The following is a 17,783-nucleotide window of genomic DNA, read 5'->3' on the forward strand; positions in this document are numbered from 1 at the left end:
GGGAAAGGAAACATTTCAAGCAAGCAGTAGAAAGTAAAAGAATTTACGGTAATTTATGCGATGTTTTTGGGGGGCAAGTGGCCATGACCTTAGGGCAAGTAGAATATGACGAAGGGCAACCCCTGATATTATTGGAGATTTTATTTATCGTGAAATTGTCCCATCATACACAGGACCTGAATTGAATCTGTATTCTGTACTTTAACTGCCTTTTTCCACTCTGTACCAAAATCAACCTGAATAAGGGGGTTTTGTCACAGCGTACAGTCATTGATATCATCGCAATTGTGCGACGCATTGGTCATTTTAAACATTCTAATCTTGCCTACTCCAGACTATTTTAAGATTCAGAAAGAAGTGAACCCCCCAGACCAGCAGCTCAAACGCCTGCAGCAGGACTGACCTGGTGGAACAGCACTGTTGCGGTGACTCAGGGGTAGAGTGGCTGCATGGTAACCACAAGGTTGCCAGTTCGAACCCAGGCTCCTCCAGAGTTGATGTCGAAGTGTCAAATCCTAATTGCTCCTGATGTGCTGGTTGGTACCTTGCATGGTTTCCGCCGCTATCGGTGTATGAATGTTTGTGTGAATGTAATGCTATCTATGTAAAGCGCCTTGGATAAAGGCGCTATATAAATGCACCATTTACCATTGAATCTGAGCACCTGTACACTCCTCGATCCAAGATGAGAACTACTTGTGTGCGTGCCTGCGAGAGAGATTATTATGCTCATCTAGCTTTGTTTGATAAATGGAGCTATGCTTAAAAGTTAATAGTGTTGTGTTGTAACTTGTGCTATAGACACATTCAGAGACAGGTGCCCTGGTGGCAGCAAACGTATTTCCTGTAGGCAGAGACAACATAGCTGCGGTGTACAGTCACGTCAGTCAGCTGTTCTACCTTGAATGGGAAAGTGACTTATGTTAGTCTGCTCAAACGTTACTCTTTTACCTGATTTTTACTAACATTAACTTTACAAAGATGCCCAGAACATCAGGATGAACCTGTGTAGTTTATGGCTGCTCCAACAGTAGTGGCAAAATTCAACTTCGGAGAGAATGAGCCGGCTAAGACGAGGCAGTGAAAGGTCCTGAAAGATACATAACATCGGTCTTAGTGTTACCCAATATTTCTGTTGTATGAACAAAAGGCTGCTGTACTTTATATGCTTAATAATAACAATAATGTGTCAAATAAATCCCAAATCTATTTGATGTCACTGTTACACTGCACTGATCTGTACTTGTCTTGAGTAATATGTCTCATTAATGATAGTAATACAATATTATTATTAAGCATTTAGTATTAAGTATGAGGTAGGCTATGAAGTACAGTAGTATTGTATTCATTCATACAACAGAAATATTGGGTAAGACAGACGTTATGCATCCTTCAGGACCTTTCACTGCTTCGTCTCAGCCAGCTCATCTAACGGCATTCCGTTTCTCTCCAAAGTTGAATTTTGCCACTACAGTTGGAGCAGCCATAAACTACACAGGTTCATTCCGATGTTCTGGGCATATTTGTAAAGATAGTGTTAGTAAAAAGCAGGTAAAAGAGTAACGTTTGAGCAGACTAACATCAGTCACTTCCCCATTCAATGTAGTAGAACAGCTGACTGTTTACACTGCAGCAAATAAGTTAACAGGAAATAAGTTTGCTGCGATCAGGGGACCCGTCTCTGAATGTGTCTATACTAGTATACTGTAGTGTAGGATGGTTTGCATATCCCTCATTTTAGATTTTCGATGAAAATAAACAGTTAATATAAACTATAGAATAAAAAGTTAAAACACATTTGGACTAAGCTACTGTATGAAGCCAGGCAAGCCCATGACTAATCAAAACATATGAAATCCATCATGAATGAATGAATGAATGAATGAATGAACACCCGATCGCCCAGGACGAAATTCACCGTCCTTTCAATTAGTAACACCCAGCGCCGAGGACGAAGTTTTATCAAAAAGACGGAGGTTATTGATTTCAAAGCCGATCGCATCACTCCACAGCCTGGGAGCGCCTGATGCACAACATTCAACGTTGTGAAACAGTGGGACGTCATCAAAAATGTTCCCCCCCCGTTTTGCCGACGAGAGCGAAAATCTTAAAAAAGGTTAACTACTCTTGATCTAAATCATCCCGTTCAATTCTAAGAAAAGATCATGTCTTAGACGGCCCACCGCGGTCCCGTCGCTAGTCGTGTTAGATTTAAATCATACCTCCCGTTGTTGTCGATCAGGCTCTAGAGTGTTTTGGCTACATTTAGCTGTTACAGCCACATCCGGGATAACATCCGGTCCGTCGGTAAAAGTGCTCCGCTACTATAAATCGCCGGGCGCTATGATTTAATGGATTAAATAACCCCGGGCAATCGGAGTGTTAATGTTTTTCTTTTGTTTTCTTCTAATAATAAGGTATATATAAACACAGATTTTGCAACACCGCACTCAAGCCACAGAACAGATACACAGGCTGCTTTCTGACATCCTGGGCCCGGCCACAGCAGAGGTGCAACGGGTTGGTGAGGAGAGTTCTGCAGCGAGCGGCTCAGAGCCCCCACAGAAGGTAACACAGACTGGTTTGCATGCCATGTATAATAAACTGTTGGCTGAACTGAAGATGGGCAACATGAAGCTGCTGACAGCAACGCAACATCACCACAGATTACTTTTTACCTGTCAGAGCCAGTTGTAAAAATAGATAAAGAAACGAAATAAACCACAATCAAGCCAAGGCCAATGAAGGACGATTTCCTCTCTCGCACAAGCAGCATGATCCCATCTCTGTGTGCCTTGCACAAGCGTAGATAGCGAGTGTCTTTTTCAGTACAGCAGGACTTATGGATTAGAAGAGGAACAGGTTAACTGCCAAAAATGCTGAGATGCTTATATTTAGCAAAGCAAACCTGCCATTCATGCTGCTTAATCAGAAGTAAGCTTTGAGTCAGATCATCAGTGTCACACTGATGAAGGCTGGATAGCCGAAACGTTTGTCCTTTGTTTCAAATATGAAATAAACTATTTGAACTGCAGTCTTGGTGTGTGCGACCCACTACCCTTTATTTTGATAGGTTTTGAACGGGTGGCGCACCAATAGTCAGAGCACGGTGGTCATATGAAGAGTGACATGTGAACAGTGTACATAGTTCTTATTCTCATTTTTAGAAAAGAAAAGCTTGTAGCTAAACTCCAAATTAAGAGATAGAGGGAAATGTTTATTGTTGGTGCACATGTGTGTTGTGCCTCTTAGGCCCCATTTACACTGGCAGCCAAATCCAGCCTGAATCAGATCTGAGCCACATCCAGATTGGAATCTGATTTCTTTAAATGAGTCATGTTACTCATTTAAAACAATACGTGTATGTAACCCCCAAATTTTCCTTTAAGCTGCACTATGTGACTTTCCTCTTCCACCCCGGATTTGACCCTGGGTCTCCTGCACAACTGCTGACATTTTTACCTTTGAGTCAATGGAGCCTGCCTGCTTGCCCAGGGGATAAATTGAATCTCGACCTTCAGGTGAAAATTTGTGTCAAACTAGAAACGGGATGGTGTCAAAGGTTATGTCTTACCTAGAAATATCTCAACAGAGACAAAATACAACCACCCCAGTTGTATAAGTTATATATTGTTTCAACATGTATTGTACCGTGGAGTCATGGACTTTTTTTGTTCCTATCGTATGGTTTAACAACAGTGTGGAGCAACAGTTCTTACCGTCACTGACTTCAAGGTCATGCCGTGGTAGGTTCCCATGGTGTCGATCTTAAAACCCTCCGTTTCTGGGGGTTGGCGAGAGAATAGGATTTAGTAATAAATCCATAATAAATAACTTAATGAAATAATATCTATATAGATCTATATATTGGGCATGTTATAAGTGAATGTAAAAAAGTAAAAGTGAATGTAAAAACGTCATGAGGTAGATTGGCCATGTTCACAACAAAAATAAATGAAACCGCTTCTCAATTACCGGTATTTGATTAATCAAAAAAATAACTGATAGAATAATCTCTAAGAAGAAAATTGATAGTTGCAGCCCTGTTGTATATGACACCACATTTGATGTTTAATATCATGGTCAGGCAGAAACCTCCAATTTCCATATTTTTTATGTTTTTCCATAAATGAATACTGTACTACTTGATCATATTACAGTGTCACACAAAAGCATCAAAAGTAGCAGATCTCCAAACATGGCACTTTGTCTGAAAATCATGACATGAGGTTTCCACTCGACCAACGATAATAACACTACAAAGCTTAACATAATTAACTTCAGACAGTTACCCACAAATGCCACAGTAAATAGTACTGTTGTACTACTGCACCCACTTCTGGACGATTCACTTAAGGGCCAAGATTGCAGATATTTTGAAATGCAAATTGCAAATAATAATAATAATAAAAGATTCACTGTAAACGCATAAAAACACTTAAAACCTACATACTTTATTGACCAGGTCGCGAAGTGCCTATACTAGGATGCACCAGCAATTCCCTCCAAACCTCAGCCAAAAAAAACCCCAACAAGCTTGCATTGTGACACATGTGAGCTTGTAGATGTGCTATTTTCACTGAATGTGTGTGTGTGTGTGTGTGTGTGTGTGTGTGTGTGTGTGTGTGTGTGTGTGTGTGTGTGTGTGTGTGTTTTTAAAGACTCACCCTCTTTTCCTTTGAACCTCTCCTGATCGTATCTGTTGTAGGCAGCTGGGACGGGCTGTTTGTTCCTGATGGAAGGGTCCTGGACACAACAAACACACAGTTACCATTTTGGTACCATGTTTGTCTACTCAGTCTGTGTCTAAGGGTTGGAAAGTGGACAGCTCTATATATATATTGTTTTCATGCAAGAACAATGGATTCTATTTCAGAATGCTAACTTTCCAGGAAGAGAAAGGTTGGAAGATCCATTAGTTTTCTACTGCCTTTGAAGACGGCAGAGGCAGATTTCTGACTTGTCCACAGTCCACCAATGAGACACGGTCGAGCAGATGGAAATGGTGCCATCTTCTGAGAATTAGCAAGGAGCAATTATCCGAAGATAAGATTGAAAAAGGCTCAAGTGCTCCTTAAATAATTATACTACAAATACAAAAAACAAACAAATACATGATTCTAATGGAAGGGGTCCTGAACACAACACAATACACCGAGTGGTGAATAAAGTTCTGAGCCTGTTCGGTGCCCTTGGTAAAGGGTTTAATAATGGCTGGCTCACTGACGGCAGACTGACGGCAGACCCTCAGTTAATTTCAAGGTCCATTTCTTGGGGGGAATGATACAGTCATGGAGCAGCTTTTAATGGAGCCACCAGAGAGAGCTCTCTGCAAGGTTCATCAGCGACAGCGTTTAGCTGAGCATGAGGCGTGTTGGAATTAATTTAGCAGAAAAGCACACGTCTGGAATGCCAAATGCCTTTACAATATCTTCACCTGGATTTAATTAAAGTTGGTAATGTATTTTTTTTATATTAAAAAAAGGGTTAACCACTAAAACCCCATATAATTTTGACATACAGCAGTAGGTCAGAATAGCAGACCTATAAGAATTAAGATGAGCTATTTTAGCTGACTGTTCATCCATTTTCTACAATTTGTTTTACTGCCAATCATCTAGAAGCCCTTCCATTTAGGTCAGTGGTTCTCAAAGTCTTCAATTTAAAAACATTTGAGAACCAATTAATCACTGATGAAGTGATGATATTCCAACAGGTGTTTCAGGACTCTTAGGGGGTCCACCAAATCTTTAGGCGATAGGAACCTATTTTTATATTAACCTAGATTAACCTTAAACCTAGATGACCCATTCTGGGGGGGAAATCTGCCAAAAATGGCATGTGAGCTTGTAGATCTGCCATTTTTGGAAATGTTTAATCTGCAACGCAATGTTATGTAGTGGTGGTCCCTGCGTAATCTCTCACTAAGCTAAGGGGTCTTTGGCCTGGAAGCCATTGAGGTTGGTTTGGGGGTTGTTCTCACCACTTGGGTGGCATTCTGTGCTGGTCTCTGCTCCGGTGCGCGACCCTCCTCTCTGGCTTTCACAGACTGAAGGATGGCGAAGATGTTTTTGGAGAAGTTCTGGAAATTACACGAGACAAGAGACTGTCAAAACCTCCAGCCAACAGAAAAAACATTCAGAGGATGTCAAACACAATTTATGTACGGGTTGACATTTCAGAAGTTTACTGGAGATTAATTTAAACGTTATCTTGTTGCCGGCAGGTCTGTTCAAAACTGTTACTTTTCAAGAAATGGAATAGAACCCGTGTTACGATGGACAGGCTCTTGTTAACACTTATAACAATTTATTACATTTTAATTAAAATCCCACACAATCAACCATTTTCACTTAATTTTCCAAAATATTCAAAATAGCTGATCTACAAGCTCCATGAGCTAGCTGTACAATTACTTAAAAAAAAAATTGTAAACTACCTGATCATACTACAGCGTCACATAAAAGCATACTTTTTTAATTTTGGACAGCTTTGTCAGGTTTCCAGTTTCCACCCGACAAAGACAATGTATGCATGTCAGTTTATAACAGCCAGAGAGCTATATCCATCTTGACGCAGCGCTGCCATCTACAGGCAAAGGTTCATTATTATAGCAGTGAGATAACCAACCTGTGGTGAGGACATTTCAAGTGGGTCGGCAAATAATTGGCAAAGCATAGTAAGATTAAAATGATATAAACATGAATATAAAAAAAGATATACATATGTAAATAAATATGTCATGGTATTTATTTTCCTTTAAAATAAATAAATAGGAACAATCGATTGATTGATCTTTAAAATGAACATGCTCTGCAGCTCTGACAAAAAGCAGGTGGCCCACCCATCTGATGGGTTATGTGGATTCATGACTAGTATTTAATCTGGAACAAAAAATTATGTATGACAAACTGTCAGTGTGTGTACAAACACAGCAGTGCAAATGAGTAACAGTAATTAGTAATTACTGACCAGTAAGACGCGCAAACGCGGGAAGCGAACGCAGCGCGTACATATTTGGGTTTTTTTAAGATTTATTTTTAAGTTATTATTTTTTTAAGTTAAGTTTTTAACTTAGCCATAACCATATAAGGAGTCCCCAAAGCAGCTATACGTCCAAATATGGAGTGTGTTGCATCAATCACAAACAAATCACTCAGCTCCATATATGGGCACAAAGGGGACACACACACACACAGACAGACAGACAGACAGGATCTGCTAGGTCTCATAGTAAGTGCTCAGTGCATTCGCAATGACATACAGTACATTCTTCAGCATTGGTTCTCAAAGTGGGGTCCTTGAGGGGGTTCCAGTGGGTATCACCCAGTCCTTGAGAGGGTTCCAGTGGGTACCACCCAGCAAAGGTAGGTACTTTGCAGAAGATGCTTGTCTCACGTTTAAGATTTTAAACAGACTTGAACATCCATCACTGAAACAATTTATAGATCGAAGGGACAGTTGTGCCAGAATAACCAGGGCAACTACCAGAGGGGACTGTGAAGTGCCAACCAGATGTAGAGTGTTTGGTAAAACAGTCTTCTCTGTTAAGAGCCTTCCATCACTGGAACAGTCTCCCTACAGAAGTAAGAGAGGCCTCCAACTATTTGACCTTCAAATTTAACCTTAAGAGGTGGCTTAAAGAAAACCAAATCTGTAATCACAAGTAATTGTTAGCTCTTTTTGTCACTGGTGTCACTTATCACTTTTCTCTATAATTGTTCTGTCCCCTGTACTATGTTGACTTGTTTTTGTACTGTATGTTCGATCGATATGTTTTCGATTTGAAAAATGACGTGTTGATTAATGTGCATCGTCCCTGTTAAATACATAATTAAAATAAATAGTAGTGAATGACAAGCAGCCAATGTATCCATTATTTATATGATGGCTATTCAAACATTTTTACAAATTCCTTTCCTTTTCAGATGGGGGTCCACGGCCTAATTAATATCAATTTAAGGGTCCTCAACATGAAAAAGTTTGAGAACCATTGTTCTACAGCAGGGGTGCCCACACATTTGACTTGAGAACTACTTTGACCAGCTCAACAAGATCTACCCAACATTTCCATTACTGAAAATAGTTTAAACTGTACCTGAGGGGGCTTCATATAAGACAAACACACATGTAATGGGAAATATAATTGGTAGGGTTTTTTTGTATATAACTTTGTAATACTGACACTTGTGCACAACACTCTTGTGGGTTTGAGCTGACATGCCCTTTTGATGTCAATCAAAGTCACCTTAATTAAAGTGGCAGATCGCGGGTGAAGGATTAACTGCAAAACGGGGCCAGTGAATGCAGGCCGAGTTGAATAGTAAGAGAGTGGCGACACACTTTGATCTCTCCGCAAAGCGGGTGCCTATGGGCTATAGTTCCAAACATTGGAACTATCCCATTGAGATAGAATGAGCACTCTTACTCTGAATGCAGGCTGGCTGTGTTGCTACCGGTCTGATTGGCCGAAATTCACATCAGCTGTTACAAGTCAAGTCAAAGTTGCAAGTCCACAATGACTCACGGATGGACATGTTGTGAGCTTGTAGATCTGCTATTTTTGATGCACAAGACCATTCTACGGCGCAGCATAGCATGTTACGTTGTTCACAACTTCACAATGTTCAGTAGAGACTGGAGCGGGGAGGAGAGGACAGCGCGATGCGATGTTTTTTATTCAATACAAACCTAAAAGTTACAACCACAGTTAATTTGGTCTTTATAATGGTTATGATTAGCTCTGGTCCATAGCTTTAGAAGGAGCTGCAAGCTAGGAGGTTATAATTACATACTAGGCTTGCTATAGCTAGCAGGCTATGAATCAGAACAGATGATCAACTGTCTTCACTCCATCGCGACTATTATAACTATGATCGTGCGGCATAGCCGTTTGTTTTTAATAATAACGCCTGCACTTTTGTTGGATAAGCATGAAGAAATATGAATAAGAAAAATAAACATGAAATCACGGCAAGAGCTACTGTAGTGTGAATGTCACCAAACTGGATAATATAGGGCAGAACTGAGGAGGAACTCCTGCTATACTTTACTGTACCGGACGACACGACGAAACGTCTCCAATCTAACTTGTTGAACAAAATACAGTAATAAACACACCAATAGTCAAATTATTTACACACTGTAGTTGTATCGATTTTTGATTTACAGTGTCGACTACCGTTTTGCTAGTCGACTAAAGAATATTTGTTTGGTTAATGCCCCATCTACTAGTAGATCACGATCTACCTTTCGGCCATACCATATTTTTTGTGACAGGACACAACTGTGTGAAGTAGGCCTGTCACCATTATTACACAATCACTTGACCGCAATTACTTTTCATAATCGTCAGCATTGTTTCTATTCATCTGCATAAACCCATATGCTGAAAAAGAGCAGAAATAGCCAATGTACAAGCTCACAATGTCACAATGGATGCATTGGTCATAGCACATTATCCATTTTGATTACTGGCACCAGGCATTTTTTTGTATAGTGGATGCGTCATATCCGCCCACAAAGCCTACTTAAAAAGGCAAACAGATTTGTTTGTTGCAATGTTCAATGCCAAAAACCAAATTCAATCGTAAATCACAATCATTTTATTTGTATGACAATTGATCTGCAACTAAAATGTTACGATGGTGACTGGACTGGAGGTTGGAACTGACCTTGCCACTGCTTTGAAGAATGGTGGTCCGGGTTCTCCAGACCCTCTCTCTGCTGACGATGTCCCTGGTGACATCCACCTCTGCATCCACGAAGCTCCTCTGCTTCAGGGTGATGTCATCGTCCAGATCCGTTTTGATGGTGGAACGCTTCTTGGCCATGATCTTGGCCTTAATGGCTGCGATTTTCTCCACAGACATGGCCTCGGACAACGACCTGGGACACAGGAAGAAACAGGGTTGTGTTCAGATTTATGAAAAGACGCACAGATAACAGTTTTTATTTCTGTTATAGTTAAAGATTTTAATACTCGTTTAGTTTTCTTCCTTAGTTCAAATTTGGGCAGAATTGTAGCAATAATACCATAGAGCAGTGGTAACCAACCTTTTCAAGCCCAAGAGCCCATTTTATTCCCAATTGTAAGCCAAGATCTACCACTAAAACGTGTTAGAAAAAACACTTGTTTTTTTGCTATTTCTGACTATTTCTGACTAAACTGATTCAATGACTAAAGCTTAAATTAGAATAAATTCTTATAGTAAGTTATATTATCAATGTCAAATAATATTAAGACAAATGTATTAGAAATAAAAAATATTAGGACAGGAAATACAAAAAAAATATTAGGACAGGAAATACAAATAAACTTCTTTGTTGAGTTTTTTTTAAATAAAACAAAATGCAAAGGACATGAATTGCTTTTACAGCACAATATTTTGTTTCTCATTTCAAATGAATATTCACATTGGCAGATGTTCAAATGACATAGGCATAACATGACCATATATATTTGCACAGATATGGTGACATACTCTCAGGGTCAGCCCACCTTTAATGAGACTGCTGTGACTGCACTTTATCTGCAAGCGTTTTGAAATCTGGTTCATATTTAGTGATTGCCAGTCCGAGGGTGTCATTAAGATGTGAGTCAGTCATACGAGTTCATGATAGCGTCCCCGACACGTTGAATACTAAACTTATTTGTAAAGTTCGAACGCCAACTTTTAACCAAACGTGGAAGAAACACTGCACGGCTGCACGCAAATAAAGAGTGCACTCGCGCACACACATGACGGATTATTATCGATCAAAACAATCCTTAGCGTCGCTTACAAAAGCATGTGTTGCACACAGTTGCACAGCATGAATGATAAGTAATTACCGACCTGGCTGGATAAATATCAGTGGTCCATATCCATTGTGTGACCTGCTTAACGAGCAACGGTAGGCAGCCGAGTAAATTACGGTACCAGCTTAGTAAATTAATAGTCTACTGTAGCTGTGTGTCAGATGTTCTGTCTGAAGTAGTCAAAGCCAAGGAGAATGTTACAATTTAATTCACAATCGAGCATCTTGCCCTGTATCGAATATCCCATGATAGAACAGCAGGATAAAAAAAAACTGTGGCTTTTTGTGTCATGTTTTGACAGCGGCACTAAACATTTTGACACTTTGTCATAGTGATATTTATCCAGCCAGGTCGGTGATTAAACTGATTACGTATCATTCATGCTGTGCAACACATGTTTTTGTAAGCGACGCTAAGGATTGTTTTGATCGATAATAATCCGTCAGTGCACAGTGTTTCTCCCACGTTTGGTTAAAAGTTGGCGTTCGAACTTTACAAATAAGTTTAGTATTCAACGTGTCGGGGACGCTATCATACTGCGTTCACTCTGACGCTGTGTGCTGACTGCGAGGGAACAACAGACACACAGGACACAGCAGCACATGAGCACATAGTGCTAAAAGGGGGAGGGCCGAGGGCGGTGCGGTGGAAGCAAGGGGAACAGATCTTCAAGCTAAAATGCATCGAGCCTCTACACGTTGTTAGCTTGTAGATCTGCTCTTTTTTGCGTACGACATTCTGCTGTGTATTGGCAGTGATGGCTGGCTGCCCGTCACTTCGCGATCGACGTGAAACGTTCCCGCGAGCTACCAGTAGCTCGCGAACCCCAGGTTGGTCACCCCTGCCATAGAGGGTATGCTCGTGACATCATCGTACCCGCAAGTTATGCGGGAATGCCTACTAAGTGACAAAAAACTACTTTCTGGCCGTGACAGCCCATACATCCAAACTGAAAAGTCCTATCTGATTGTATTAAATGACGTTAAACAACCTTTAACTCACTTTGCCACTCGCTTTATGCATGCGTATACCCTCTATTCAGGTATGAAGCTGTGGGTGGGCTGCACTTTCGACAACCCTTGCTTTAGCAAGTTATGACATGAATATGAATATGTCTAAGAATAACGTAATTTATCTTACTGTGCTGGACATCGCAAACTAGGCCTACCTATAATATATGTCCTGTCGCAAAACACTTTCCCTCTGTGAGCAACTCCTCACAAATAAACACCCCATCTCTCGTGCACGCCTGCTCAATCTCATTCTGCTTGGGTAAACGCCTAATGTTTTTCGATCAAATGGAAATACTGCTGGTTTAGCAGGACTACAGTAAACGATAAATTTGCGGGATGGAGCAGGACCAACTAAAAGGGACTTAATTCTTTGTTGCGGGCAGGAGCGGCAGACAGACAGTCACTGCGGGCGGTCAAAGAATGAAATCATTGCTGGAGTGGGTGGGAGTTATCAGAAATCCAAAGGGAGCGGGTGGGAGTGGGATTAATAAAACACTCCCACACAGGGCTCTAGGCTGAAGCTCAAAGCTTATTAATGACCATCCTTTATGCATGCGAGTTTACTTTATAACATTTAAGTCGTCAGTTCATAGTGAATGAACACAATATTTTTTTTTTACATTCAAGACTACTTACATTGTTCGTTATAAAGAAACACTCAACAATATTCAATATTTAGATTCAAGACTTTGTTTTGTCGCACGATGGCGACGGCCAATGAAAACAGCCGCTCTACAAGCATCGCAAGGCCTTGTGAGTTTGTAGATCAGCTATTTTCGGCATTACTTAAGTCAACATCATTACACTGTTACCCTAGAAACTACTGCTACTACTGGTCGGTGATGTCTAAATACACGCAAATAATTGTGTGGATGATCAGTCCGAAATCTCAGATATGAGAATTTATTTGGATTTGAATGCAGTATGAACAAACTAGAAGGAACACAACTTATAAACAAAAACGATGACACATATGTCTTGGGTGCACTGCACAGCTCCAAAAAGTAACAGAATAATTCTAGAAAATGATCAAAATCTAATTTGAATATTGATATTCTACTGCCCTGGCGAAGATATTTCAGATTATTCTAAACTATTCATACTATACTTGAACGGCAACATGGTAAACGGACAAGTGTATATGCCTTAATAGAAGGCATAAAGCTGAAAGGTTCCCGGGCCAATGACAGAACATGAGTGCTGGCGTTATTGTTTTTTTATATATACAGGCTGAACAAAGCCTTTAGTCAGGGGATATTAATAAAATCTGAATAAATTTCTTACCAAGAATTTTCTTCAATGTTTTTGTAAAGGTGTCTACTAACATATTTTAGTTTAGTTAGTTTATGTTCAACCACCCTAGGGGAATTTATGACAGCTGGTGAAAGTTGGGGTACCATCTTTGCTTAGAATTGGACGGGATGATTTAGATCAAGAGTTATTAACGTTATACGATTTTCGTCTCGTCGGCTAAACGGGGGGGGGGGGGGGGGGGGGGTTTTCGATGACGTCCCACTGTTGCAACTGTCCCACTGTTGCAACAGACGAATGGAATTCTAAAGATATAACGTGAGTGCTGGTATTCATTCCTACAGTTTATATCTTCCTGAACCGTGCAACTTATGATCTGGCTGCAAACCAATTTCCAAGGGACAATAAAGCTAACCTTGAACCTTGTTACACTATTATGTGGAATTACTCAACTGAGTGCTTGCTCTCGCTTTCTTCTTCTTCAAGTCCCACTGTTGCGCAACATCAAATGTTCCGTAACAGACGCTCCCAGCCTGTAGAGCGATGCGATCAGTTTTGCTATGAATAATCTCTGTCCTTTTGATCAATCTTTGTCCTGGGCGTTACTAATTGAAAAGACGATAAACTTCGTCCTGTGCACTCGGGTGTTAATGTCAATCAATCAAGTTACCTTAATGCCTTTTCTTTGGTAATATTTAAATTGTACATTTTTAGGGCATGTCATGTGCTCTACCTGAACAGCCTCTGTGATCTACTGGCAGATCACAATCTACCTTTTGGGCACCCCTGATCTAAAAGCACTGATGTCAGGATGAAAGCACAGGTACCTGATCTGGTCAGTCTGCACGCTGCCTTCTTTGTGGCCCTCCAGACGCGCAGCGAGACGCTCCTTATCCAGACGTACCCTTTCCTCATCCTAAAGAACAAGAACATGGGAGTCTTTTAATTCACAATTCAACTTAACGGATATCATTGCTTCAGTCATCCAACAAAATTAGCAGTGACAATATATCAACTAAAAAGTATTTTTTCTGTGCTTGAGCTTACTGTACGAGTGTGTTGTTTTGCCACATATGGTTAACTGCAATCCACAACTTTCAAGTCCTATCTGGGATTCAAACTCTGTTCCCAAGCCAAAATTTCACCTGTTGAGCTATAAGGACAGCTCGTTTGGGCATAGGTTATTAGACCTTCCTGATCCAACCCGACCATAGAATTTAAATGTGGATAGAAGATCAGGGAGACCACTAACTACAAACCAACACAGTTGTGCATTATATTAACAAACTCTACCATACAGATTAATCAAAATATTGTATTCACTATGGCTTAGTAAAAATAATGTGTTTTTTGTGTTTCGTTTTATTGATTCAGTCTCATTCGCTGCAGTCAGCTGAAATGGGGCTCTGGGATACATACACGCTTTGTTTAGACTTTATGGAACTGCAATAAATTCTGTTTAGGTTGGTCTGTTCACTGGCAACAGCTGAATCATTGGTTTGGCATTATGACTTTCATGACTACCGGTAGTTACATGCAGTGATATATCTGCCGATGATACACAAAAGAACAACATACAGTGATGTTGTGGATGCACTCTAGCCAAATCATTCACAGAAGTATTGAGGAATTTAAACAAAAATGGATTACTCTGTATAATCTGTCAGCCACACACACACTTTAAGGTTTGAGTAGCCATGACAAGTGCTCGAGACGAGTGACATGAATAAACCCTATGGATGAATACCAAGTTAATCAGATCAAAAAGGGGTGGCCAGGGCGTGCCAAATGTGGGCTTTGGCCTGGCAGCACGTTGTGTGTTCGGGTCCCGTTAATAACGACCTTTGCTGCACGTCTCGTCCCTTCTCTCTCTCTCCCTCTTTCCTGTCTATCTTCACTTGATACTATCAATAAAGGCAGAAAAGCAAAACAATAAAAAAGGGGTGTCCATTTACCTCAACCCTTGGCTTTTTAGCCTCAGATGACACTTCATCTGCTGCTCGTTTGACTGAGAAGGTAAAAGAGAAAAAAAGAGCATCCTGGATTAAGTGTTAGATAGGTGGCATAGTTGATATTTTAGTAAGGATCAAAACATAGTAGACAAAAGGTGCCGAGTTATGAATTATCTGCAATAATTACACGACCTAGTATACCTTGCGTTGGCCTTTGCAGACCTATTTCTATGGGGGCACTTCTGTCGATGCTTGTTGAAGTAGCTGTAGAAAAGAAAGACACAGGAGTCAGTTAGCCATTAACCCGACAACAACTGTCAACTATTGCAATGATTCTCAAGCCGTTTGCCGGGGCCATGACAATATTGTAAGTGAACCCTGTCAATAATAGTCAAACTAAGATGTTAATGGTAACATTAATATTAAAAAGTGATAACAATAAATAAGAACTTAAAGCATAGCCTACTAAGTTAGGTCCACTGATACAGAAAAGGTTGAGAACCACAGAACTATTGTATAACAGCCTCACAACGTACACAACACCAAACTACAATACAATCAACAAGTTGAAACTATAGCTCAATTAAAACCACATAATACAAATAAAATCATGTGGCTCTCTGAATCCACCTGGGAATTGCATTGTTCCGATATCATATGAACTGAAATGAATTCCACAAAAGTGTGCACAAGAACTTTGGCACCAGCAGTGATCAAATTAGCTCCGGACAATTACTGAACTTAAAGACAGCTAGATGCCCGCAGAGCTACACTGTGAAAACAGAACCAGTTACACTGACATTCAGTTCAATAGTCATTGCAAATATCACTTACAACTTTCGCCATTGAGATAGAACAGCAGGCCCTTTCGATCCGGTCTTCTGACGACTGGAATGTTTTCCGTCTATTTTAAACAAGAAAATAAAATGCATGAGTGCAATTCCTCTATTTATTTTCATCATACCTGATTGGCATAAGGAAAAAGGTTCATTTGAAATTAAGCATATGCCGATAGAAATAATTATTCCAAGTGACTTACAGCAGCCCTTCGCACATACGATGGATGAGAGAGATGCACATTGTTGAGCAAAAACAAAATTGAGTCAAGAGTATAATACTCCTTTGGCTGCCCCTCCTTTCCAGTTCTGAAAGAAGAAAACAGAAGAGATGACAGTTAAAAAGACAGGTTTGGACTCTGGAGTCACCATTATTTTGTGAGATACTAGAAAAAAGTAAACTAAAACTAAACTACTCTATTAGGTAATTATATCAGAGCTGCACGATTTGGGAAAAATATATAATAGACAAATATTGCGAATTAGTTAATTTGCAATTAGTCAAGCTTCATTCTGTTGGTTTACAATAGTTTAAAAAACAGGCAGCTTGCGCACATCCAGTTCCTCACTGGTGCGGGGCAAAAGGCAGATGCATACATGGAAGGAGAAGTCTGCACACAGCCTTAGCTCCAACAGTGTTTATTATCATTTAAAACACCGACATTTCAGGAGTGAGCAGCCAGATGACAGTCACTCATAGCAGAATTCATGAAACAAGTTTTACTCGAGGGGATAACTGGAAAGACTTTTCAAATAAAAGCCTCCTAAGCTTTGACAAAAACAAAAGGTGATACAAACGTTCAAGGTGTTAAACCCCAAATCTATTCTGGTCAAGGTCAAGCAACTGTAAGATTGTCAGCACTGACGTAAAGTACACTGACGACAGTATAGTATATATGACTTCTAGCCAGTGAGCCAATCCTATGGTCCATTTTAGTAAGAGTTAAATTAATATTGTACTTGATTCATGGACCAAACATTACCTACTTTAAAACATGTACAAGTCCATTTTGGGCATTTCTCTTATGCAATTAATTGCAGTCTCTGCTAATTGTATATTGCAGTAGCACAGAATGCTATTGTGATACATTTGGGGTCAATTGATTTATCAACCTTAAACATCAGTGTACTCAGGTAAGGTGTAGGGTGATGAGCCCTTTAATGATAACATTATAGGTCACGTGGCACTGTGTGAAACACCTGGTAAATGTGCTTTGGTAAAAACCTCCCAACTTCTTCCATGATCCATTACAGTTTTGGGAGAAAAGAAAAACTACTGCAACGAACTCAAGTTAGACCCTGGCCCTTTTCAGGACGTCCCAAATACAGAAACGTAAACTAGGGTCCCGAAAGGGGCTAGTTAAGTTAGATCAGACAGTTCGTTTCTTCTGATCTGGATGCTGCAAACATCAACATTAGTCCCGAGACGTCCTCCTCATACCAACATCCATGAGGACAATCAGGACATTACTGATACCCCCGTTCGCAAGCAACACAACACCAGCTATGCTTTTAAATCGCAAATAATTAACTGCGTCTAGCTTTAAAGACAGGCACAACCCGTATTCGTATGGACTTTACACACTTACAGCAGAAGTGGTGTAACCTGGAGCCCAACACTAAGATACCATAAGATATTATTATACAAACACAAATAAGGGACCGGGAAAAGTTCAAGCATTTTAACCTCCTAGTCGTACTCGTAACACTAAGTTGCTACTTAGCCTGTCGTTAGCCTGCTGTTGCTAAAGGCCTACAGAACGCATTTCTCCAGCCGTCCAAAGTGAGCCTTACCCCCAGATGATGTAGTTGGTCTTGACATTTTTGGGCCAGGAGAACTCCCCGAATATCACCTCGTCTCCTTTGGCGACGATCTCCTTCTTCTGGATGTTGTACTGACGGAGAACACTCAACACGTCCGCCATCTTCA

At 40.3% G+C, this 17,783-nt stretch overlaps 1 protein-coding gene across 1 annotated transcript in view; it reads right to left on the reverse strand.

Annotated features, from left to right (window-relative positions):
• cdc73 (cell division cycle 73, Paf1/RNA polymerase II complex component, homolog) overlaps window positions 1-17,783 on the reverse strand; it is a 51,014-nt gene extending 33,231 nt beyond the window's left edge. Inside the window, exons 1-10 of the mRNA XM_080779315.1 lie at window positions 17,648-17,783; window positions 16,057-16,162; window positions 15,852-15,921; window positions 15,219-15,281; window positions 15,021-15,073; window positions 13,893-13,981; window positions 9,675-9,888; window positions 5,984-6,082; window positions 4,668-4,746; window positions 3,720-3,784 (exon numbers count right to left, since the gene is read on the reverse strand). Coding sequence (XP_080635441.1) covers window positions 3,720-3,784; window positions 4,668-4,746; window positions 5,984-6,082; window positions 9,675-9,888; window positions 13,893-13,981; window positions 15,021-15,073; window positions 15,219-15,281; window positions 15,852-15,921; window positions 16,057-16,162; window positions 17,648-17,778 — 969 coding nt within the window. The 5' untranslated portion in view covers window positions 17,779-17,783. The remainder of the gene's footprint in view (window positions 1-3,719; window positions 3,785-4,667; window positions 4,747-5,983; window positions 6,083-9,674; window positions 9,889-13,892; window positions 13,982-15,020; window positions 15,074-15,218; window positions 15,282-15,851; window positions 15,922-16,056; window positions 16,163-17,647) is intronic.

This window comes from Protomyctophum bolini (genome assembly GCF_963924005.1).
Source record: "Protomyctophum bolini genome assembly, chromosome: 12".
In the NCBI taxonomy this organism is placed as follows: Eukaryota; Metazoa; Chordata; class Actinopteri; order Myctophiformes; family Myctophidae; genus Protomyctophum; species Protomyctophum bolini.